This window comes from Juglans microcarpa x Juglans regia, chromosome 1S (genome assembly GCF_004785595.1).
Source record: "Juglans microcarpa x Juglans regia isolate MS1-56 chromosome 1S, Jm3101_v1.0, whole genome shotgun sequence".
Classification (NCBI taxonomy): domain Eukaryota; kingdom Viridiplantae; phylum Streptophyta; class Magnoliopsida; order Fagales; family Juglandaceae; genus Juglans; species Juglans microcarpa x Juglans regia.
This window is the reverse complement of record NC_054595.1, coordinates 10772275-10796971: the sequence shown is the minus strand read 5'-3', so window position 1 is coordinate 10796971 and position 24697 is coordinate 10772275. Positions and strand designations below refer to the sequence as shown.

The 24697-nt window shown below is 34.9% G+C and overlaps 2 protein-coding genes and 5 non-coding genes across 7 annotated transcripts; all 7 read left to right on the top strand.

Annotated features, from left to right (window-relative positions):
- Positions 1 to 14944: 14944 nt before the first annotated feature.
- LOC121246878 (50S ribosomal protein L7/L12-like) lies at positions 14945 to 15952 on the top strand. Its single transcript, XM_041145188.1, has 2 exons — positions 14945 to 15438; positions 15472 to 15952. Exons 1-2 carry the CDS (start codon positions 15096 to 15098, stop codon positions 15729 to 15731), a joined length of 603 nt encoding a protein of 200 aa, XP_041001122.1. The 5' UTR covers positions 14945 to 15095; the 3' UTR covers positions 15732 to 15952.
- Positions 15953 to 18077: 2125 nt separating this feature from the next.
- Positions 18078 to 23326, top strand: LOC121246879 (protein CMS1). The gene is made up of 6 exons (XM_041145189.1): positions 18078 to 18391; positions 18499 to 18688; positions 18847 to 18919; positions 22073 to 22122; positions 22352 to 22465; positions 22963 to 23326. The coding sequence occupies exons 1-6, from the start codon at positions 18112 to 18114 to the stop codon at positions 23090 to 23092; spliced, it is 837 nt and encodes a 278-aa protein (XP_041001123.1). The 5' UTR covers positions 18078 to 18111; the 3' UTR covers positions 23093 to 23326.
- LOC121247914 lies at positions 20131 to 20220 on the top strand. The gene has a single exon (XR_005937316.1). It is a non-coding gene; the product is annotated as a small nucleolar RNA Z122 (small nucleolar RNA).
- Positions 20355 to 20436, top strand: LOC121247915. The gene has a single exon (XR_005937317.1). It is a non-coding gene; the product is annotated as a small nucleolar RNA Z122 (small nucleolar RNA).
- Positions 20580 to 20661, top strand: LOC121247911. The gene has a single exon (XR_005937313.1). It is a non-coding gene; the product is annotated as a small nucleolar RNA Z122 (small nucleolar RNA).
- Positions 20808 to 20889, top strand: LOC121247912. Its single transcript, XR_005937314.1, has one exon. It is a non-coding gene; the product is annotated as a small nucleolar RNA Z122 (small nucleolar RNA).
- LOC121247913 lies at positions 21038 to 21119 on the top strand. Its single transcript, XR_005937315.1, has one exon. It is a non-coding gene; the product is annotated as a small nucleolar RNA Z122 (small nucleolar RNA).
- Positions 23327 to 24697: the final 1371 nt, after the last annotated feature.

Genomic DNA, 24697 nt, shown 5'->3' with positions numbered 1-24697 from the left:
TGAATTATGTTTTAACTATTTAAGATATTATAAGTTTGGTGCATAGTATTACTAAAAAAAAATTCGATGCGAATATTGTATAATGTTATATGCATGTTAGGAACATTGCATCTTATATGTCATGAACGAGGGCAAATAACAATGTATTGCATGTCCCGACACCTCAGATGTCTATCCGAACCCAGCGGAATCTCGGAGCGTCACAAGGTGGTATCAAAGCCATACATCTCTGGGTTTAAATCACATGTTCTTAGGAAATGCACCAAGTATTAGGCTTGAAATTTTAGTCTTCATTAAGCTTGAATTTTTTGAAGGAAGAGAGATAGTATGTGGTTATAATACCTATACTCGAGTGTTTCAGGAAGTGACACATGACTCACGGTAAGAGTTCGCGACTCATGTTTCAGGAGGTTCAAGGAAGAATTCAACAATAGATTCTCCCCAGATTCTGTCAAACAACTAAAGGTGCAGAAGTTCACGACTTTAAGTCAAGGCAGTTTGACCGTAGAGTAGTACGCTGCTGAGTTTATGGCGTTAAGAAGGTTTGCACCATACTTGATTTCTACTCAAAGGATGCAAGCACATAAGTTTTAAGCAAGACTTCAGCCAAGGATTTGTAGTCAAGTAGCTTGCCTACGAATAAAGAATTACCAAGGGTAAACGTGGTTGCAATAGCAAAGACAAAGCAGAAGGGTTCGACTGCCCTGATCATTTCGGAAAGAAAGAGGACTTCATCATATGCTGCTAAAGAAAGCTCAGAAAAGAATAAGATGTTTACTGGATCAGATAAAGGAAAAGGCATTGAGACTGGAAGCTTAATGTCGATCACATTTCCACCTTGTGGAGAATGCGATAAACACCATGGAGGCGAGTGCAAAATCGCGTTGGGAACTTATTTCAGGTGTGGCCAACTAGGTCATATGATACTACCCCAGCCTTGCTTTGAGGAATGAAAGAAATGGGATTTCTCTCAACAACGGCTACAAACCAAAACCGAGACAACACGTGCCCATGAGAGTGTATGCTATCACTCAGGGAGACGTAGATGCTGACGCCCCAGGAACTGAAGAAGCTGGCACCGTCACTGGTATCTTTTTTCTAAGACCTAGGTATTGTTAAGCTTATGTATGGTTTATTTGATTGTAATTAATTGTATTGTTGCATTATTTTTATTTTGGGAAATGTCAAGTCATTGAAATTTGTAACTTATACGCTATTGATTCAAGTCTCTGTTTTTAGTGATTGTGGTATTACACGAGTTTAGTTCGAAAGCCAAATTGTTACCCAGGTAGTAAGAGTAACAATTCTCATTAAGAGTATTATTGTTTATATCTGATAAATTAGTATTCTGCATATTTGGAGTTGTTTTGATTTTGAGGATCCAAATGAATTTGTGTTCCGAAGAATAAAGTGTTTAGGAGAGGCTTTGGCCGTAGTAAGATTTGCTTATGATGGTAGTTTTATCCAATTGCCATTAAGTGTCTTTGGCAAAGCATTGTGTTTGTAGAAAACGTAGATCGCCATTATATTGAAGACTTTTATATGGGTAATAAATCTTGATCTTGAAGATTTACGTGAACAGTAAGAACAAATTTTTTTGATTAGAGTCAGAATAAGAGACAGCTTATGATGGATAGAAGAGCTATGCTAATCATAAGAGAGAGAGTCTTAAGTTGAGGTTAATAACTGATCGTTTATCAAGGTATCACCTAGGAGGAGGAACGAATCGTTGTGATTATGAAGGAGTAAGCTAGTCCTAGGCAGATAGAATTCCTTGAGGAAATTGAGAAAGTGAATTCAATTGTGTATGGATTAAATTCTTCCAAATTAAACTGCGTGAATACTTAAAGTTTTAGATTTAGAGAGTATGCCGGTATGACTTGACCTACTTTGTGAAAGGATTTCAGTACAAATTGATATGATTTGAGAGAGAGAGTTAAGAATGGTAGATATATATACGTTGTGGATAATTTTTTGAATAGTAAGGAGAATAGTGATTTCATTTAAGCAAGGATTTAATATCATAGAAGTCATTAAATTTAGGCAGTAACCTTTGGGAGTATTATACCCTTATGTTATAGTGGTAGTTATTTTGTATAACCAAGTGATGATTATAGATAAGAATAGTGTTGACTACGAGAGAAAGGTGTTACCTCAGGAAAAACGTTACCTGCCCCTTGGGCATGATGAGGCATCCAGTGATGGACAGTAGGTTGGTAAGCAATTTCTTCTTTCGAGCATGTTTATTTTTGTACTTGCGTTGATTTCATGGATGAAATCCTTTTTTTAAGAGAATGATATAACAACCCGCTAGAAATTCACTGGTGAAATTTCTATTGACTTTAGGAATCTCATGAAAACCTCATAAATTTTTACGAATCGACCAATTACACAAGTTTTAATTTTAATTATTTGAGATAGTTACAAATGTCAGAATGCGTTATGATTTACGCCATTAGACTCAGTTGATTATTTAGGATTTTATGACGCAATAACCTATTTTTATAATTTCGGACGTAATGTCTGTTTGAAATTGTGAAATTATTTTACGAGCACTTCCGGATTGAATTTCGGTAAACAATTTTCACTATAGATTAATATGAATATTTAGAATTTTTCAGTACTAAGTTTATTATGTATTTTTTTGGAGTGAATAGTAATCTCGATAAGCGCATCAAGTACAGTATTTTCAAAATCAATGTAAAATGTCCAAATTAGGTTAGAGAAATTTTATTTAGACACTTGGCAAGATCATAACCACAAATAGTGAATAATATTAGACATTTCGCACCATGAGAAACCATTAGATGGATTTGTGAGGAAATCAATATGTGAGATCATGCCACCTAAGCAAAAGTTTGTTTCATCTGATCAACCAAATTGTTCCAGACCAAATAGGGTTTCAATTCTAGCGAAACCCTAAATGGTTGGAATCCAATTTAAACCCCAAAAGTTTGGTTGAAACCGATACCCTAAATGGTTTCCCAAACCCTAAAGTTGGCCTCTAACCCTTTTTAATCGGATTTCGAGCATTATCTTTAATCACTTGATTAAATCACTTCCATATGTTATTAATTAATCAAATATTTGTTATGACATTATTATCCAACATTTTAAACCTTGAAAAATTGATTGGGTCAAGAAAAATTAGATTTGGACTTGATAGCATCCTTAACCCTAACCAAACCCTATTTAAACCTCAAATTAAAGCTCATTTGGTTGAGGCCCACGAATTTGACCACCTTGACAAAGGTTCTTGAATAATTTTTCTCCCCCACATGATAGGCCATCCATTGCGCTTGGCTACACCCAATAGTGCCTTGATGTGGAGGAGAAATCCACCTCATCAACCTTCATGCCTCACAGCTACTGTAGGTAGTCATTGCCCCTCACTATTCTCCACTTTATATCACATAGTCACCTTCAATCAAGGGTCATTCAAGCCCATAACTTCCCCTCCAGAAGTTCAAAATCTTGCAAGACACATTCCACTCATTTTCATTACTTTTTCATTCCATTCTTAGAGAGAGACTCAAAAGAGCTCTCTCAGGTAAATTTTTGGGTCTTTTTACGTGGAGATTTTCGACCCTTTGTAAGTATTTTTGTATGATGACTCCTTCATAAAAGTTGTTCGTATTTTAGTATAGTTTTCATGGATATCTTATTAATCTCATTTCATGCTCATTTGATTGGTCAAAAGTAATTTTAACCATGAAAAGATCATTCTGGACTTGAAACTGGAGAGTATGTTATGTTTTGAAAATTTTGACCAAACTAATGGACATATCTTGGTCCGAAAATTTAATGGAGTATTGTTAGCATGCGTTTATAAATGTTCATTGAGGTTTTATTGCATGACTACAACTTTTGATGATAGATTTTCTTAGATCTAAAAACTTAAAAACTGAAAGCAGAAAAACAGTTTTTGTTTTAAGAGTTTGAATATTTCATAATTTAATCTTACTCCAAAGACTTTGATACTTTTATATAATGGTCTTAAACCTCTTATATATAGGTTAGGATGTTATTTTGAAAATATTTAGTATTGTTTTTAAAGATATAATTTTTCTATGTAAGAGGATTTCAGTTAGGTTTAAGATTTGATTGTTTTTTGGGTTAGATCCATGTTTTATTGAGTTTTAGCCATGTAATTTTAAGTTTTATGATTGGATCTTCTTTATGACACTTTTTTAAACCATGTGATGTTTTAATTTGAAGATCACATGTATTTAAGTCATGGATCAAGAGATTGATCAAAGTTGGTTGAGATAAACGTTTTTGTTTTTGGACTAAGTGTAAAACCAAAAACTCCAAGTGTTATTTTGTGATTTTTGGTCACTTTTGTTTGATCATTTAAAGCATAGTTGTTCTTAAGATAATGTTATGAATATGTTATAAGTAAAATTTGATTTTGTTGGAATTCTTGGAGATGTTTTGAATAAGATCAAAACTTGTGATTCAATTATTTGTTTTTAGTTAGAAAGTTTGGATCTTTTTACGAAAAAGTTTTGGGTTGATTAATAATTTCTTATTAGATTTTTTAAGTATGTTTTTAAACTTAGGATATAAAGATCTTTGTTGCAAAAAAATTGGTTTGATCACGAGTTTTAAAATTAGAAGAAATGCGACAAAAATCAAGAAAAAAAATCCTATGGATGTTTCAGTCATAGTATGTTTTTCATAGTTGTGATTTGTTTTGAATTTTTCTCAGTTGATATTTGAGTTTCGGATAAAATTTACATGAAAAATGTAAATTTTAAAAATTTTTAGAATTAGGATATAAAATCCTTAAATTCGGGGTAAAATGGTAATTTTCCTACTTGTAGAGGGTTAATTGATAATTTTACTCTAAGTTAGCTTGTTTTCATTCTTCTAATTGTTAGTGATTAAATTTCTAATTTTTAGAATCACTAGTTTAAGTTCCTCGTGTTTCGCGCTTTATTTTCGTAAACCGTGACGATCGTAGTAAGTTAGATCTTAACTTACTATCAATTTACTACGTATTTGTGATGGGTAAAGAAATTATAATTTATGTTCGTATGTTGTTATATATGTTATGCCATGTCATTACATGTTTATCTGTTACATCATTTATTGTATCACGTATTACTATAAGTTGCAAGTAAAAAATGTTACGTTATGCCATTTGTTACATGTATGACATGTCACATAATGTTCACGATTACATGTTATATCATGTTATGAAATGTTGTCTGTCAAATGTTATGTCAAGCTACAAAATATTTTTTGTCAAGTACGTCATATCTTTCGACTTACGTTCATGTGCGTCTTCGTACAGTTAAGTTATTGTTCAGTTCATGATTATTGTTAAATCATAGTAATCCCATAAGATAAGAATACAATTATGGTAACCCCATAAGATAAGATTAACGCAATCATGGTAATCTCAAGAGATAAGACTACTCTATCATGGTGATCCCATGAAACAAGAATATGTTTCAAGTTCATGTTTATGTCATTTATGTTTAGGTTCATTTTATATTCAAGTTCATGTTATTTATGTTCACGTTCATGCTATGTTTCAAGTCCATATTATGTTTCAAGTTCACGTGCATGTTATGTTCAACTTCACATTCATGTTATGTCATATTCACATTCACGTTATGTTTCAAGTTCACATTCACGTTATGCTATGTTTAGATTCATGTTATATTCAAGTTCATGTTCAAATTATGTATATTCACGTCCATGCTATGTTTCAAGTTCATGTTATGTTTCAAGTTCACGTTCACGTTCATGCTATGTTGTTAGTCCTTATTATGTTTTAAATTCACGTACATGTCATGTCATGTCACGTCAAGCTAAGTTTCAGTTCAGTTCAAGTTGTGTCATTTATATCATATTATATGTCAAATTATACTATGCTTATTTACAACTTTGATTATGCATCCATATTTTTAGTGTCATGCATATATTATTAACCTGTGTAAAAGCATCATGTTAACTTGCTGAAATTTGTAATCAAATCTCATCATGAACTACCATTCCTCCCGAATGGTAGGCGATGTGTCAGGATCAAAGCAGAAAGCAAACACTAGTAGACTAAAGGAGATTGACTAGACGCCATAGACGCAACACGGAGCTTGCTCCCTCCATAATTAGGTCTTTAGATAGTATTCCGGCATCGTTAGTCGAGTTATGCGACTTACTCAACAAACTAGCTCAATAGTGATTTTGGCAATGTAATTATGGAGCCAGGTCTCTATTGTTTGGAGATTACAGTCTTCTGAGACCCTTGCTGTAATTGTTGATGTTTATTTTATTAAGTATTCATGGATTATGTTTTATCTATTTAAAATATTATAAGTTTAGTGTATAGTATTGCTCAAACAAAAAAATTATCTACTGCGAATATTGCATAATGCTAGATGCATGTTAGAAACATTGCATCTTATATGTCATGAACAGGGATAGATAATCTTGTGTTGTATATCCCGACGCTTCAGATGTCTGTCCGATCCTAAGCAGAATCTGGGGTGTCACATCTATCCCGACACTTCTTCATCACTTTGTCCTTAGGAGGGGGATGGTCATACATAAAAATTAAAGTGATTCAAATACTCAGTAAACATTACTTCATACTATAAAACTATACTAACTTAGATTTTCATTCATGCATTCATCATTCATCTACATATTGTACATAAAACATTCACTTCCTTCAAAAATATTACAAGGTGAAATTTTTCTTTAAAAATATTTTCATTTTTCATAAAACATTTCTCACACCTTGTACAACCTTCATAAAGAGTTAAATGGTTACACAACATTTAATTTAACTGTTATCACTTTTCCTCTGGTCGGTACACACTATTACACCTCGTGTGTTGGGGTTAGCAGTTTTTTAGACCCTGATTCCGCCTGTGGCCACAATTTGGTAATTTTTTTCAGTTAGGGGCATTAGGTGTACTACTAGTACTGCTTACCCAACATTGCAATCTGCCCAATCCATTGGTACCATCATTCATTCATTCAGTCATGATCGTTACGTATTTTCATACATTAAAACATTTCTTCCTTTCCTTGCATTTCCTTTCATTCATTCCTTTCAGTCCTTTCTTTTTCATTCATTTCATTCATTAGTTCATTTCATTTCACAAACATCATTTAAAGGCATAAGCATAAACATCATCAATAAACTTCATTTCATAGCATCCATTAAACGTTCTTTTCATAACATCATTTAAAATTCATTTCATAACCTCATTTAAATACATTTTCCTAGTGTCATTTAAATACACTTTCATCGCATCATTTAAGCATCAACATCAAGCATAAACTTCAACATTTAAAACATCCTTTAAAAGCATAAACATGAGCATCATCATAAACATCAGTTCATGGCATCATTTAAAATCGTTTCATAGATTCGTTTAAAATCTCTTTCATAACGTCAGTTAAAAATATACTTTCATTGTTGTCACTTTAAATATCATTTAAAAGCATTGAGCATAAACCTTAACATTTCATTTCATCATTTAAAATAAAGACAGTAGTTACTACATATAGTATCCATTCACATGCATACAACTATTACTTTTAGGTGCATAAATAGGGGCTGCTAAAGAGGGCCTTTACTTACATATACCTTTAAACACCTAACATACTTTCATAAACATCATTTCATTTCATAAAGCATCATAAAGAAAACATTTCATTTTCATTTCATATCATTTAGAAAACTCTATAAGAGTATGAACATAATGCTTACCTAGACTCCATGCTATACTCATTTCATGTAGTATTTCATGCAATCCATTCATGTGCGTGTCAGATGGCAACCTACATGCATACATAACCTCACATTATTCCTTTCCTCAAGTGTATAACTTAAACTTAGAAAATTCGTAAACTTCTCTTCACTAGGACTTTCTTCACTTAGACACACTCTATCATCCAAGTCCATCTTCTATATTTTCCTTTATCACGTTTCCTCAATCTTAGGATTGTAACTTGTGACCTACTTGAGGTCACCTTCCGAACATAGAGCCTCCTAGTTCACGTTTTTATCCTTCAAAGTGAACCTCCTTGATTCACCTTAAAATTACACACATCGTCACCTTCATTATACTTTTCTTACCAAACCATCCATCCCGATGCATAACTTAGACCACCAAGTTATACAACCCAATCCTATTTAATACATATATCTCTTCCTCCATTCATGTACAACCTAACCAAAACTTCATCGTAATTTTAACCAAGCATAATACACAACTTTAAACTAACTTTGAGGCTTAAACATCATGTACTCATGCTTAAGATAGATTATCCATTACATATAGTAAATATGTCTGGTACATATGTCCAACTAAATTACACATGTATCCTACCCCTTTTATCACCTAATATCAACATACAATCCACTACCACCCGCTTATGTAAACAAGCTCTATACTCCAATACTAACCTCCAACTCAAACCTATACAACATGACACTTCATACAACCCGTCCAACTACTTAGCTTGTCCTGACACTTTACACAACATACCTTCATTCACAACTACACATCTCTTCACATCCCATAGCTTACAACCACTTCCAAACTATACCGTGATCCCCTCACTTCACATGACATCTGGCTACTGCACAACTACACCATCACCCATTCTTCACACAGCACCACTCCACACTTAATCCTCGTCACTTCACGACATCATGCCATACCACCACTACGTCACAACTGCACAACTCTGTCACTTCACGCTACTTACAGCCACAACACAACTACACAGTGACGTTCATCACTTCAAACTACACGGTCACATCATAAACTACTCCACAACACCCTTCATAGTTCCCAACACTTTACATCACAATCCACATTGCATAACAGCCCCATTACTTCACACTACACAAATTCACACCTCACAATGCATCACGCAACACATCACCACCACAGAACACTTCGCATATAACCCCATCACTTCAATTACACAACCACCGCAACTACTTCGTTCACAGTTCACAACACAATGGACTCCACAATTACAAGACAATCAACAGCAACATCCAGCTTTAAATAAACTTTTAGAGAAAGGGAGAAAGATTATAGCATTCGTCAGGGCTGACCCGTTGCGTCGCTTGCTGCCCGGCATGGTCCCATGGTGGCGGCTACACACATGCAGGTTGAGGCCCCTCCCTGCACGTGGAGGGCTAGGGTTTGGTGAGGCTTCATGGTGGCGGCAGGAGGTGGAGAGGGGTGGTCCTTGGTGGCTGGCAGAGATCCCTAAAACTTGAGGTGGTGGTTCACGGCGGCATAAGAAGGGCTAGGGCCGCAAGTGAGAAACAGAGGAGGAGAGGGAGAGATGCGAGGCTGGGGCAGAGCAGTGGTGGACGACGGTGGTGACTTGGGGGTACAACTGAGGGTCGTGGGAGGTGACAGTCGTGGCTGGAGGCGGCGCATGGCGGCAGCCCACCAGATCGCATCAGATCCGTGAAGGAGAGAGGGAGAGAGAGGCATGGGGCTGTTGGGCTGGCGGATGGAGGCAGCTCGACATGGGAGGAGGCCCACGGTGGCCCATGGTGGTGCTGGGAAGGCACAGCGACAGTGCTAGGCGCGACAAAGTAGAATGAGAGAGAGAAGGGGGGCTTTGGAGAGAGAGATCCGTGGAGGGGCTTCGGAGAGAGAGAGAGAGAGCTCCAATGGAGGAGTTGGTGGCAGCCTCGGTGAGGTGCAGTGGTGGCAGCAGCGGCGCAGCTCGGAAACCAAGAGGGAGAGGATCTCGGGGCTGATTCGTGGAGGAAGAGAGAGAGGGAGATCAGCATGGGGGCTAAGGGAGGAGAAAGAGGTGACCGACGACTGGGCCTGGTGGTGGCGCAGCATGGGCTATGACGGCTGCGACTGGGAAGCCTAGAGGAAGAGGAAATCGAGGGAGGGGTGTCGACTGGAGGGAGGGGAGGAGAGAAAGGGAAGAGGGAAAATGAGGGGGAAAAATTAGGGTTTTTGGAATTTAATCACAACCATTCATTTAAGGATCTCCAACGGTAGGAATTAAACATAGATAATAAACTAATTAAAAATAGGAAAAATAAAATAGAAATACAATGAGACTCATTTAAAACCCAACTTGAATTCTAACAATATAATCTTTCATCATAAAATAAAATGATGAAGTTTGCTAAATATTTTTAAGAGAAATAACATCATCTAAATAAGTAGAGTTTTTAACATAAAATGAAATATTAAATATTAAATAATATTCTTAAAGAACTAAAATTATTTAAATAAAATAATTTGCTAAAACTATATTATTTTCGGGACTTCACAATATAAAATGACTTACTTTAAAATTAGATTTGGTTCAATAACACTAAAAATACCCTCCTTAAAAATAATTTTGGACATTTAAAATATATCAAAAACTGTAAAACACTGGTATCCATTTAAAAATCATTTGTTAAATTTAAAACACAACTTCAGGATTTAAAACACAAAGGCGAGACTCGTGACCAATCGAGAGGAAAATGAGTGGTTGGTCATAGAGGTTTTGACTACTATTGCGATAAAGACAAATAGATCATTTGTCTGGTCAAGTAAGAGTGTCAATTGACAAAGGTTTTATAATTGAAACTTGTTGGTAACTGATTATCAAATAATAAAATTGATTTTTCTGGATTTAGTTGTCCAGTATAATTTTACCTTTAAAAAGTTCTTTAAAAGATTTTCCTTTGTTACCAATCTTGATGTTATACAATTTATTTATTTTATATTATTGTTATATTATTAAATAATTGCATGTTTAATGATTAACCAATTTTTTAAGTAAATTGATAGATTTTTGTGTTATGATACAGTGAGATTTGGTAGATCAATTGGCATAAGAGAATGGTTCACTCTGTGATTCATGTCCCTGTAGATAATGTCATCGTCATTATATGTCCCACCACATTTTGATAGGAAAAATTATGCTTATTGAAAAGTTCGTATGATGGCTTTCGTCAAGTCTTTAAATAAACATGTGTGGTATGCAGTTGAACGATGATGGACTAAGCTTGGGACAACTCTTGATGTTTGAACTAAAGATGTGATTAACAACCACAACTAGAATAGCAAAGGACTTAACACTATTCTCATGGTTGTATCTCCCGAAAAATTTAAAAGAATCTCATGTAAGAGATTGTCAAAGAAACTTGGGATATTTTGGAGATTACACATGAAGGCACAAAAATAGTAAAAAAGTCGAAATTGCAGATGTTAACCTCAAAATTTAAAGAGATTAAAATGCTAGAAGACAAGAGTTTTAATATTTTTTTGTTAAACTTAATGATATTGTAAATTTCAAGTTTAATCTCGACGGGAAGGTGGAAGATTCAAGGGTCATAAGAAAGATTTTGATGTCCTTGCTTGAAAAGTTTTGTCCAAAAGTTACAGTCATTAAGGAAAGTAAGGATTTTGATGCTATAAAAATTGAAGAACTGGTCAACTCTTTGCAAACATATGAGTCCTCGCATTATCAAATAAGAAAATGTAAGTCCATTGTTCTAAAGACTAGGAAAGAAGATCAAGATGATTTTTCTGATGAAGAAAATCTGAACGATTAGAATATAGATCTCATTACAAGGAAATTCAGAAAATTCATTTTTAACAAGAAAGCTAGTGGAAAACAAAAATGATGTAAGGAATTTCCTGCAAAGAAAAGTGATAAAAAAATAGAATAAAGAAAAATATGAGAAAAATGACAAAGTAAAGTACTATAAATGTTCTGGATATGGTTACATAAGAGTGGAGTGCCCAAACTTTAAGAAAAATAAGGGAAAAATACTTAATGTCATACTTAATGATAGTTCAGAATCTAAAATTTATAGTTCATCGACTGATGATGAGAATTCTTTTAAGGCTTTTACCATTGTTTCTGATTATTTTCCTGAAATTATGCTAACAAAATATTAAAATTAAGTTGATGATAGTAACTAAAATATAACTCTTGTTGATGTTGATCATGAAGTAAGCATACATGACTCTTATAATGATTTATGTGGAAAAGTTGTCAAGCTAAAAAAGTTTAACAAGAAGCTATACAACAAACTCACAAAAGTGGAAAATGAAAAAGAGCAATCTTTTGGAGGCATTGAAAATTTTTGAAGTTGAGATCTTGAGATTGAAGACTCAAAATGATGCACTAGACAAAGAATTGAAGAGTTTTGAAGAGTATCAACAACTCACAAATTGGAGGGGATGTTAAGTAGTCAAAAGTCCAGTTGTGATCGTACTAGTTTAGGGTATGCAACTTCCCAAGACAAGGATACTCAAACCTCATCATCCGCTGCCACTACCTCTAAGAGTATTGTCTTTGTCAAAGGAAGTCAAGTTGTGGATGCTCAAAAAGAAGTCGCTTCAAAGTCAAATTATTTTGAAAAGTCACATGAAACATCAACCTCAAAGAAGCTTAACCAAAGTAAGTTTGGAGTTAAGTTTGTATCCATTTTTCATTATTATGGTATTTCTTGTCATATAAGGCCATATTGTTTTAATTTGAGTAAAGTGCTGAAAAATAGAGGTGAAAGAAAATCAAAGAAAAAGGTAAAGGCACTTGGAAACCAAGTCCAAGAGTTAAGCCAACAAATAAACACCATAAGTGTCAAGGTATGTGAGTTGTCTTAATTTTTTCTTGGCAACAAGGATAAGACTTCAAAAGTTGTGATGATGTAAAGATGACCTCAAAATTTAAAGAAAAGTGGGTAGAAGAAGATGTCGTGTCACGTTAATTGATATGATCACTTGCATATTATTGCATTCCTTGCATATCATTAGTTTAGGACATACATTTCACATTCTTTTATTTGTTTGCATCTCTTTTCGTTTGATTTGGTTTATTTTTTTTTTCTATTTTTCTGGTTTGTATCTTAGTTTTATTTTTGTTTAGTTGAGCAAAGTTCATGCTTGGTGCGCCAAGTCTTAAGTATTCGGGTCCTCACACTTCCTATTCTTGGAGCTGAAGCACCTCTCTATTTTTGTGAAGTCTACATGTGAGTGTAGACCTTATGAATTAGACATGTGGTGCACTTTGACATGTGCCTTGATTCAATTGATTTTAAAATTTTTTATTTTTTAGTTTTGGGCAATCTGTTTTAATTGTTTATTTTTAGATTTTTTTTTTGTTGTTGGTTTATTAGGTTGTTTTGTATATTTTTGGAATTTTTCTACATTTTATGCATATAGACATTTTCTGCATGAGAATGCAGTTGTTTTTGGTCCTTAGGCACATGAAGCCTGGGAGTGTTTTTAGAATAGAGTTTCTAAGTCCCAGTGGGACTCTGAGACATAGTGGCTATGTCATGTCCGTTTCATGTGCAATGACTAAGTCTAAGGCTTAGTTGCCAAATAGTCATGCCCCCTCTCCCTCCCAACCCCCTATATTTTCTATTGCACTCACCCACGACTTTCTCACTCTGCCTACCCTAGCCACCTACTACTCTTTGAGAATCACGAGCCCTAGGGTCCACTCGGTCTCTGCAATCCAGTTTATCTTGTCTTTACACGAGTGTGCTACACGGTAAGTACAATCTCTTATTCTTTCTAAGTCTTAGGGTTCAACAAATCCCAATTTGGGGATTTTTTTTTTATTTGCCTTGATTTGAGACTTGAGATTTGGATTGTTTTGATGGTTGGAGTGTGCAGAAGTGGATTGTGTGAAGTTGGTCTATTTTTGTTCATGTATCGAGGAAAGATTTTTGATGGTTAATACTTTATACACTTTGGTTTTCATGATATGCCCATCGAGTGTTTATTTTTTTGTCTCAACCAAATTTTCTCAAGGGTTTTCCTAAGTTACCAATTTTGGTGTTATGCAATTTATTTATTTTATGTTATTATTTTATTATTAAATAATTGCATGGTTGACGATTAATCAATTTGTTGAGTGAATTGATAGATCTTTGTGTTATGATACAAAGACATTTAGGTAATTTCATATATTATAGTATAAATATATTGTTTTATAATAATTAACACATACTAATATAGTATTGAATTTAACTATAGTCTATATATGTTCTAAACTTTTTATATGAGTACATATGATCAAATGTGTACAAATTTATTTACAAAATTTTTTACCATGTCAAAAATGTATTTATCCGTAATATATATATATATATATATAATAAGTTTATATTAATAACTGAATTGTTAAGAAAATTTTTTTAATCAATTTTTGATTTTTTTAAATATTTAAAGAGTTTAAAAAATGTTTGAAAATTAAACAATAGGAAAAAAAAGAATTTAGCCTTCTCGATAGAGAGTCTCGGTGGTGGGTATAGCAACACCCTTCTTTAAAAGAATAATAATACGCTTATAATTTGTTTACACCTATTTTACAATTCATGTCCAATTAACCAATACAATCATGTTACTCAATTAAAAATAAATTTCACTATAATAAAATTACCCTTCATTTTATGTAGAGTTGTAAAGTAGTTACAAAATAATTTTAGGCTACGTTTGGGTAGTGATGTGATCTCAAATGATTTGTGAATAATAATAAAAAAAATGATAAAAAAGTAATAATAAAATATTGAATAATAGTGAATAATAGTAAAAAGTATGTGAAAAATAATAATAAAATATTAAATAATAGAGGAGATCCACTATCCAAACACAACCTAAGGCTCAGAACACTCTACTACTATTTATTATTTTACCATTACATTTTATTACTATTTACTATTATTTAATATTTTCTTATTATTTTTTTATTAACTATTTCCATAAATCAATTCCCTATTCAAACGCATCCTATGTCATTTTCCTCTTTAAAAATTGAATAAATCTTCGTATCAGCCCCTATTTTGGATCAGCCGAAACACACTTTACGTGTCTCCAAGTAAAATGACCAAAAAACCCCGCAACAAAACCAATTTCCCTCTCGTTTCACGTTCTTCTTGCTCCCTCTACCCCATGACGCTCGAGCCCCCCCCCCCATCCCCACCCCTCGCCCATCCTCTCCCCCCACCCTCACCACCCACCCGCGTCGACATTCTCTCTCCCACTCGGCGTTGGTATTCTCTCCCCCACCTCCACCCCTACCCGGCGTCGCCATCCTCTCCCCTACCCGTACCCCCTGTAGGCCAAATGAGAGGCATGACTGAGCATGGAGGGCTAAGGGAGTTGCGGTGGAGCTGTTGGTGGCTGAGGGAGGCTCGAGGTGGTGGCTGGAGCTGTGGGTGGCGGCGTACGGCTCGGTGGCACTGCAGAACCCGTATGGGTGAAACCCATTTCGGGAAAGAGAGGGAGAGGGTTGTCATGCTTAACAGGGCTAGGAGGGAGGTCAAGGGGCTTGGTGGTGCTCGACGGTGGGGCTGGAGGTTGACAACGGCGGCGGTAGCAACAGCAAACCGTCAGGAGAACCCATTTTGGGTTTCGTGTGTGGGAGCTATGCGTGTGGGCTTCCAGATGGGCCTCAACAAGTACGGTCCCGCACTATCCAGGCTCGGCCCATCATTCGCATCCGCCAGATCCGGTATAGCGTCTGCCGATGAGGCCAAATTTGCCGAGAAGATGGCGTTCGATATCAAGCTCGAGAAGTTTGACGCGGCGTCCAAGATTAAGATAATAAAGGAGGTGAGGACGTTCACGGATTTGGGTCTGAAGAAGGCCAAGGAGTTGGTGGAGAAAGCGCCCGTGGTGTTGAAGAAGGGACTCACCAAAGAGGAGGCCGATTCCATTGTTGCTAAGTTCAAGGACTTGGGTGCTACTGTGGTATTGTAATTACAATTATTATTATTATTAACTTTTTGGATTTAGTTTTTTGATGTAGAATAATGGCATCTTAGATTAATGGGAAATGAGAATTTTGTTAGTGGGAAGTCAGTTTCTGTTATCGGGTGCTTTTATATGATCCCAGTTTTACTGAGAATGATTCTCTCCAAATTTGTGCTTGTCGTGCTATATTGAAAGTGAAAAGTCTCAATTCTTCGTTTGCCTGAGCATATCACAAATACAATCTGGTTTGGTATGTTACATGTATTGTCTTGTACAAACCAAAACCCCCAGAATCTTATGTTGATGTATTGGTTACCTATTGGCCCGTATTTTCATTCATGATCATTGTCAAGTTTCATTCACCATGGTTTGTTTATTCTTCTACCGGATAAAACTCCATTCAAGGCAGTTTTTTTAGGCTTTATCCTCTTATTTCTTTCAGAGTAGGATGGGTTTAAAGTAAGATAAGAAGGTTGTTTGCTCTTGGTGTTGATTAAGAAAAATTCACGTTGGTGTTTACAGTTAAAACATAGGGGCTTATTGGCTTATGATTGAGGTCACCATTTGCTGTACTAGGAAAATAGAAAGGAATATAAAGGCTATGAACAGTTTACAAATGTTGATAGGCTAGGAGATTATGGTGTTGAGGCATTTAGTTCTTTGAGACGTGAAATCGTTTGCTACTTTTGTGTTTGTAAGGTTTACTGCTAGCTTGCTCAGAGCTTGCTGAGATAGGATTTTGGTGCTACATCAACATTTTTTAGAAAGAAATAGAACTAAGGTTACCTTCTTTTTGCCTGTCTTGATAGTCAAACATGTATAATTACCCAAAATATTATTCCTTTTCTTGTGCCATTCTTTTGTCACAAATAAGGGGCAATATGAAGGCAAAACCATAGAAAAGGTGATAGAGATATGTTCTTGCTTGCCCAAAAGCAAAAGAGTTCTTCTACGGATCAGCCCCTATTCATGGTTGATCTGTAGCACACCTTACCTGTAATTTTTTTTTTTTTTTTTTTTTTTTTTTTAATCAATGAAACGGTGCGCACGGACTTGTTGATGAAGACGAAAACTGTCCTCCTTCCAGACGTGCGAAACGGTGCGTACTGAAGAGGGATTTTGTTCTGAAGCTTCTCTTCCACTTGCAGCTCATCTTTGAGGCCATCTCCGAAATCAAACCCAAGAAGCTTCATTGAAATCGTGGCCATCTCGTGAGCGTCTCCCTCTCCAAATTCGCAGCAGAAGCTTCTGCTTTCTTCCTTTCAGTTTTTTTTGTTCAATTCTATTGGTTTCTTTTATGCGAATTTTATTCCAATTTCACTTTCAAACCTTGAATTATCGACTCAGCTAAACTAAGTCGTAGAGCTGCATTTTGTTTAATCAAGAATTTATCATTTTCTTTGGTCCTAAGCAGTAAATAATCTATGCTTCAGAAGCTCAAATTATTTTCTTATACTGCATTTTCTCGGAAACCAAACAGAGTTAATTAGGACTTTTTATGCTTGTAATTAGAGCCATACCTAAAAATCATGAATAATCATTGATTGTCGATCAAACGCTCACAAAAACTCCTGCAATTTGCAAAGTCGAAACCAAAAGATACACAAAGTTGCAGAAAAATACCAACAAAAAGAAGATAATATGATTATTAACTAATCTCCAACTTCAAGCTCTAATAAATACCCAAAAACATCAAGAAGAATAGAGCTTGACTAGAGCTAGTTGCAAAAGATCAAGTTCTCCCTTCTTCAAGTGGGTTGAAACAGAGACAGCGAATGAGGAAAGAAATAAAATAAAAGATAAAAGAAGATGGCGATAGGGAGGGAGGAGAGCTAGGCGACGCTGGTAGTTGCAGAAGATCAAGTTCTCCCTTCTTCTAGTGGGTTGAAACAGAGAGAGAAAATGAGGAAACAAAAAAAAAAAAAAAAAGAAAGATGGCGATGAGAAGGGAAGAGAGCTGGGCGACGCAGGGGAGAGGAAACACATTTCAAACTCATTTCAAATGCATTTGTTGTGAACTGAGTCTGTGAGAGAGGGAAATGTGGAAATGACACGTAAGGTGTGTGTTGGGATGCAGTCAAAATAGGGGCTGATCTGAAGACTTTTTCTAGGTTGCGTTTGGATGTTGAAGTGAGTTGAATTGAGTTGAGTTGAGATGATAAAATATTATTTTTTAATATTATTATTATTTTAGAATTTGAAAAAGTTTAATTGTTTATTATATTTTATGTTAAAATTTTAAAAAGTTGTAATGATGAGTTGAGAGATGTTTAGTAATCAAATGTACCCTAAATGTGTCGACCCATTCGAAGTCGACTCCGAACCCGAGCTGTAGTATAAAAACAGCACGAAACATAAACCTAACTGACGATTAGAACTTACAGGAATGGGGAGCCTGACGGCTGAGAACCATTCAAACTCTAAAAACCCTAAAATCAAGCAAAAACGTCTTGGCCCGAAGAGAGCCAAGACCAAGCTCAAGTCCAAGAAGAAGAAGAGGGACAAGAACGAGGCTGAGCTTATACAAAATATACAAAGCAGCCATGAAAACAACGAAGAGGCCTACCCCGCCTCAGCTGCAAAGCGGCAGCTTTGTTTCTTCCTCGATCAGTTTCAGTCTGCGAATGGGGTGCAACTTTCTTCTCTCGAGTTGGAATCCATCAAAGGTACTTTTTATAGCGCTCTGTTTGGTTTCCAAAGGAGAGATTATAGATATATATAAATATATATATATATATATTCTTGGGTGATAAGTCTCTGTTTGATTGATCAGATACGTCCATTGTGGAGCTATCTCAAGATGCGACCCAAGATGTTCAGAACTTGGGGAAACATATGAAGGCAGCGTTCGGGTTATCGTGGAAAGAAGCGCTTTGTGGAAAACAGGAAGGGAAAGTTGATCCTGGCTGTCCGGCACTTCTCATCGTTAGTTCATCTGCGTTGAGATCGATAGAACTCCTAAGGTTTGAATGCTGTTCGTTTTACTCCCACTGAACATTTTCTTTTTTGAACCATTTGAAGAGTCTACGTTGCTAGTGTTCCTGTTATGTGTCAAACTTCCTATTTCTAATTTGTATTGCAAGTATCACTGAGAAATGAGTTGATAATTTTGTTCCTATAGGGGCTTTCGGTCCTTGACTAAAGATTGCCATGCCGTAAAGCTGTTCTCGAAGCACATGAAGGTTGAGGAACAGGTAGTTTCTTTATCCCTTCTTTACTTTTCGGTGCCAATTTAACCTTTTATTGTCAATGCGAATTTTGCTAATAATTAGAGTGAAATAAATGATGTAGAGACAATTAGAGGGAAGTGGTTTAGATTTTTAGTAATATGATGCTCTGAAATTATTCAATCGTATTTTTCCTGTTCAAGGTACTACAAGTATAATGGTAAGCCTATTAGGACTGGATTAAAGAGATCAGTAGCACTTGACTTGACATAGTTCAGGTCCGTGAATCTCAGAAAGTTCTTGGTTAATGTTCATGTGACCAAAACTTTGGACCCATAAATTGAGGGGGATCTTGTTTGTTGATCAAGTGTAGGGATGATATGTGAGGATGATGGTTATAGTCATTCAGCTTTGAGAAACTTATTAAAGAGTTGCATCTATGCTGAATAAATTATATTTTTTAACCAAAATGGAAATAATTAATGCAAGCCTTGAACTGTGTTCTTTATGCTGACTGTGATTTAGCTTGAAGAGCTATTTAGGGTGACCTGGATGTCAATTGGGTCTAGATGACATGTTTTAGTTATCTCGAAATTTATTTTTTGTGATGCCAATCATTTTGCAATTTTCGTCATTTAAGACTTAAGATGCACGGGATTCTCGTTACATTCAACTCGTTGTAGAGTCTAAGTGCCATAACTTGGTTACTTACATTCTTCTTTTTGCATTTTGATGATTCTGCCTTTGTTGGGTTCTAAAGCATAAACCAACCTAAGCCAAACAAGCCCACAATACAGTCCATAGAGCATTAGCAATCTCACAATGCAATAATAGGTGATAAATTGATTCTCCACTCCACATGCAACACCAGTCAATCACAATAATGTTCATTTTCATAAGTTATTAGGTATCCCGCTTCCTCTTTCCTTATCCAATGGTCATTGCTTAGAGATTTTATTGATCTACCTATCTTTTTCTTGGTAAGGGTAGATTTTTTCAATAAAATTCAATTACAAAAGTTTAAATGAAGCGTTGTGGATGCAATTGGCACATCAAATTTCTAACGATTTCTTTAACTGTCCATGACATTTTGTCCTTTTCTTTGCTGTTCCTGAGTCCATATATTTTGGTGGAACTTGTTTCCTGTAACCAAAATTTGTAAAGGTTTCATATCTTTGATTATTATGTAGCATCTCCCAAGTAATTGTATATTTGTTAGTGTTCTTGATTATTGTAGACTTGAGGAAATGATGATTAGATACAAACAGATTGGCAAAGGTGCCAGAAATGCCGAAATTTATTTATTTGCACGTCAGTCTGATCCCAAGTCTCACTGTTATTACTTATTTGTACGCCATAGTGTCGTTTTCTATTTTCTATTTTTTTTTTAATTTCCGAGTGACATTTATTAGGTATTACACTATCTCTGGTGAGATGACTAGATTTATTGTTGATACTGGAATATGGGAAATGATGCCAATAAAATGAGTGACTGGAGCATTAGCTCTGCTGAATGTTAATTTGAACGTCAGTCTGATCCCAAATTATCCATGTTATATTTCTATCTATTTACCTATTTCCTATGTATTTTTCATCTTATTGCTCTCCATGTGTTGTTTTCTATATGCCTTAAGTTGATAACCCACTATCTCCAGTGAGATGACTGGATTTATAGTTTATACTGTAGTATGGGAAATGATGCCAAAAAAATGAGTGACTGAAGCATCAGCTCTGCTGAATATTAATTTGCACGTCAGTCTGATCCCAAATTATCCGTGATTTATATTTCTATGTATTGACCTATTTACCTCTATATCGTTCATCTTATTTCTCTCCATGTGTTGTTTTCTGCATGCCTTAAATTGATATCCCACTATCTCTGGTGAGATGACTGGATTTGTAGTCTATACTGGAGTACGGGAAATGATGCCAAAAAAATGAGTGACTGAAGCATCAGCTCTGCTGAATATTAATTTGCACGTCAGTCTGATCCCAAATTATCTGTGATTTATATTTCTATGTATTGACCTATTTACCTCTATATCGTTCATCTTATTGCTCTCAATTTGTTGTTTTGCATACACATTAAGTTGATATCCCACTATCTCCAGTTAGATGACTAGATTTATGGTTGATACTGGAATATGGGGGAAATGATGCCAACAACATGAGTGACTGAAGCATCAGCTCTGCTGAATATTAATTTGCACGTCAGTCTGATCCCAAATTATTCCTAATTTATATCTACTTACCTATATATCTATATACTGTTCATCTTATCGCCCTCAATGTGTTGTTTTACATGCGCCTTAAGTTATGTATCTTCTCTCCATGAATTACAAGACAATAATTTTATAGCATTTCTGGCTTCCAATTTTTCTCCTGTTATTTCTGACCTCTTCTATTATTTTGACATTAATGTCTAATCTTATTAGTTTGCCAAACCTCCATGTCATTTGTTTATGCAAGAACAAACACTTGAATGATCCAATAAATCCTTTTTATTGCTTAAACTTAGTAACACGAAGAATGCTGTAATGAGTTTTATATCGTACTGATTTTTTTGCTAGATATTCAGAAAAACGTTATCAGGAGCTTTCACATTGATTTTTGGTCATTTTGTGCCTCAGTCACTGCATTTTCTTACCAGTATGATAGATAATAGCATGAGGATCCCATATAATTGTCAAAAAGTGCAACTGAATTTATAGACACGCTGGTCAAAGCTGGAAAAAACTCCCATTTGACTTTTTTATAAGTAAATTCTCATTTGACTTTTTTGTCTAACAGAATGTAATCGACGTTCATTTTGATCAGGAGAATGTAATCTACTTTGATAATGAACGTTTGAAATGAATTATAGGTGACTTTTGCTAAGTTTTATTATCTAACTTTTGCAAGTGTACTATATAGTGGTGCACTTTTTTTTTGTGTGCCCAAAACTCTTCATTTGAGGTAGAGCCTTTGAGAGGCTACACGAAGACACCCTTGGTATTTTCAAAAGTTTGTGCCTGGTCTCTGATGCCATTGGTTTCTTAATGGTTATTGATATGCTACTCTTGTTCCGTTTCTAGTTGTGTAATTTTAAATGGTCTTACCAGTACTTCATTTTACCCTTCTACCTATCATCTACTCTCCTTATATGTATATTTATTGTTTTTCCCTCGTGGTTTGATGCAGGTATCATTGTTAAAGAATCGTGTTAATATTGCTTGTGGTACACCGAGCAGGTTAGTGATCATATTGTGCTATTGATCATGACAAATTAGTTATTCATTATAAGTTAAAAAGAACTATGACAAATGAGTCAAGACTTTCCTCTGGGAACCTCAAGCTGGCTTTTGTCCACCACTTTAGGATTGTTGGTGTGCAAATGACATCTTTTATCTCCTGTCTTTGAGTTTGTTTCTACTCTATTTGAATAATTTGGCTTATGGGTGCTTTTTACATTGATCCTAGAATAAAGAAGCTAATTGACATTGAGGCGCTGAGCCTCTCACGGTTAGCAGTGATTATGCTCGATTTACATCCAGATGTTAAGGGCTATTCCCTTTTTACACTTCCACAAGTCAGGTTTGATTTTTATTTTGGGTAATCCATATCCATTTTCCCTTCTGTTATGCTTATTGTTATTGGTTGCAGTTTTTTTTTTTGTTCTTTTCTTATATTTTGTTTTTTTCCCTTCCATTGGTTCTTATTTGATACCTTCCTTGATCTCCTTAAACTTCCATGAGGGTTTTATGATACTTTAGACCTCCTTGGAGATTGGCATTTTCATTAATTTGATACATTGTTTAAAACTGTGACTTACCATGAGGTCTTTTTGATACGATAGACCTCCATGGATATTCTATTGTCCACATTTTGTCTTAGAATGCCCTTGTGATTTTCAGTTCAATAGATTTTATTTTTGTATTTTAAACTCACTGACATTCTATACCTGCGTGAGATTGTCATGGTTCTGACCTCCTGATATCTATTCATTTTCGTCATTGTTTTTCAATATTATGATTGGAAATTTTTTTGAAATCCATGCCTCAGGCATCACTCATATTCATTTTGCTGGGCAGGGATGAATTCTGGGACTTGTACAAGTGCTATTTTCACCCACGACTGCTCCAAGGTAATCTGCGTATTTGTCTTTATGGTCCATTACAAAGTGTGACCGAACTTAAGGGGAGGAAAAGAGGGAGTTTCTGAGGGTTAACTGACACATTAGGTACAAATTTTGAGCCAAATGTATTTACGCGCGTATCATTTTTAGCTGTCTTTAGCCAGAACGCACGTCTCTCCTTTCAATATTTGTGTTGTATTTTTTTTCAAGTGATAAAAGCCTAGTCTTGGTGGTATGCTTGTTCCAAGGTGTAAGGTTCGAATCCTCTATGGAAACAATCTTTAGGAGCCATTGGATTGAGAGATTTTTCTTTTGAATTATCCGAGATGCACTTGTAGAAAATTCTTTGCCGAGACCTTTACACCTGGTGTCAAATAAAAAAATATAAATTATACGGTCCAGTATTGCGCATTAGTTTTGACTTTACCCTTGTTCAAGGGGGAAATTGATTGATAATGCAACATCATCATAATTGAATTAAAGTGATGAATATTTTATATAATCCTTTTTCTTACATCAACACGGATAAAGCAACTCCTGAAAATCGTCTCCTTAATTATTATTATTATACTTGCATTCTACCATGGAGAAAAACACTTGATGACAACTAATTTTTCGATTGTGTGGGGACCCGTTAATGTGCTCCATTTTTCAAGCAGGTAACATATATACAACTTGCTAGTGTATTAAAAACGCTGATTCAAATGATTTGTATAAATTTTAAACAGTTAAGTCTTATACAAGTCTTTGTAAAAAATATGAGTTTTACTTGTAAAAAAAAAAAGTACGAAAGAAAAATTTCTTTATTAATTGGGACTTAACATGAAAGTAGATGAACGGTAACTTCGGTATCTACTTTTTTGAGTTTATTTTCTCTGTCCTTGACAGTCCTATCATTTTTCTAATCATGATTTCTCTCGTTTTACGACATTTACAAATTCTTCAATTCTCTCTCTCCCCTATCAAACGGGGGTTAGCTTTGGAAATATAAGTAGAAAGTACTAATTTAATTAAAATGAATGGTATCACCGTTACATTATTAATTATAAAATCTTCAATAAAGTGCACGGTATAAATGTTTTATCAAATAAATATAACCACTAGATTTGCAAATTATAATGAAAAAATTTATAAAAAGTAATATAAAAGTTGAAAATTAATAATATTTATTATTATATAGAGTTTAGTTGAATAATCTAAAGTATTTAAGATTTCTATAAGATTGAAACCCTGTTTGGTTTCACACAAATTGGATGGTTGGATGGAATAGTGTGTGTGTTAGGTGGCATGATTACAAAATTTGATTTTCTTCACATTTCCATCTCATGGTTCCTCTTAGTGTCAAGTGTCCAACACTGTTTACCCAGTGTGACTAAAATCTTGTCAATTGTCCAAATAAACATTTTCTAACCTAATTTAGGCATTCCACTCTAATCTTGAGATCACTGGATGAAGTGCCACATGGCGCTTACATGGGTCACTATTCACTCAGAAAATTGTGAAAATAATTTTGCACGATAAAATTCTAAATATTCATATGAAACTAAGAGCTTACTTTGGTTCACGAAATTCAAATCCTAAATGCCTCGAACAATTCAAAATGCATTTTCGAACAACAGTTGCTTGAAAAATAAAAATTTTTTTATTGTGCCATAAAATCCTAAATATTTATCTGAGACTAATGTCACAGA

Excerpts from the sequence above, each read along its gene's own strand:
- LOC121246879 (XM_041145189.1), top strand. The coding sequence starts at position 18,112 with ATGGGGAGCCTGACGGCTGAGAACCATTCAAACTCTAAAAACCCTAAA. Across the intron at positions 18,392-18,498 it reads CGAGTTGGAATCCATCAAAG|ATACGTCCATTGTGGAGCTA; the intron begins GTACTTTTTATA and ends TTGATTGATCAG. Across the intron at positions 22,123-22,351 it reads GCTTGTGGTACACCGAGCAG|AATAAAGAAGCTAATTGACA; the intron begins GTTAGTGATCAT and ends CATTGATCCTAG.
- LOC121246878 (XM_041145188.1), top strand. The coding sequence starts at position 15,096 with ATGAGAGGCATGACTGAGCATGGAGGGCTAAGGGAGTTGCGGTGGAGC. Across the intron at positions 15,439-15,471 it reads GGGCCTCAACAAGTACGGTC|CCGCCAGATCCGGTATAGCG; the intron begins CCGCACTATCCA and ends CATCATTCGCAT.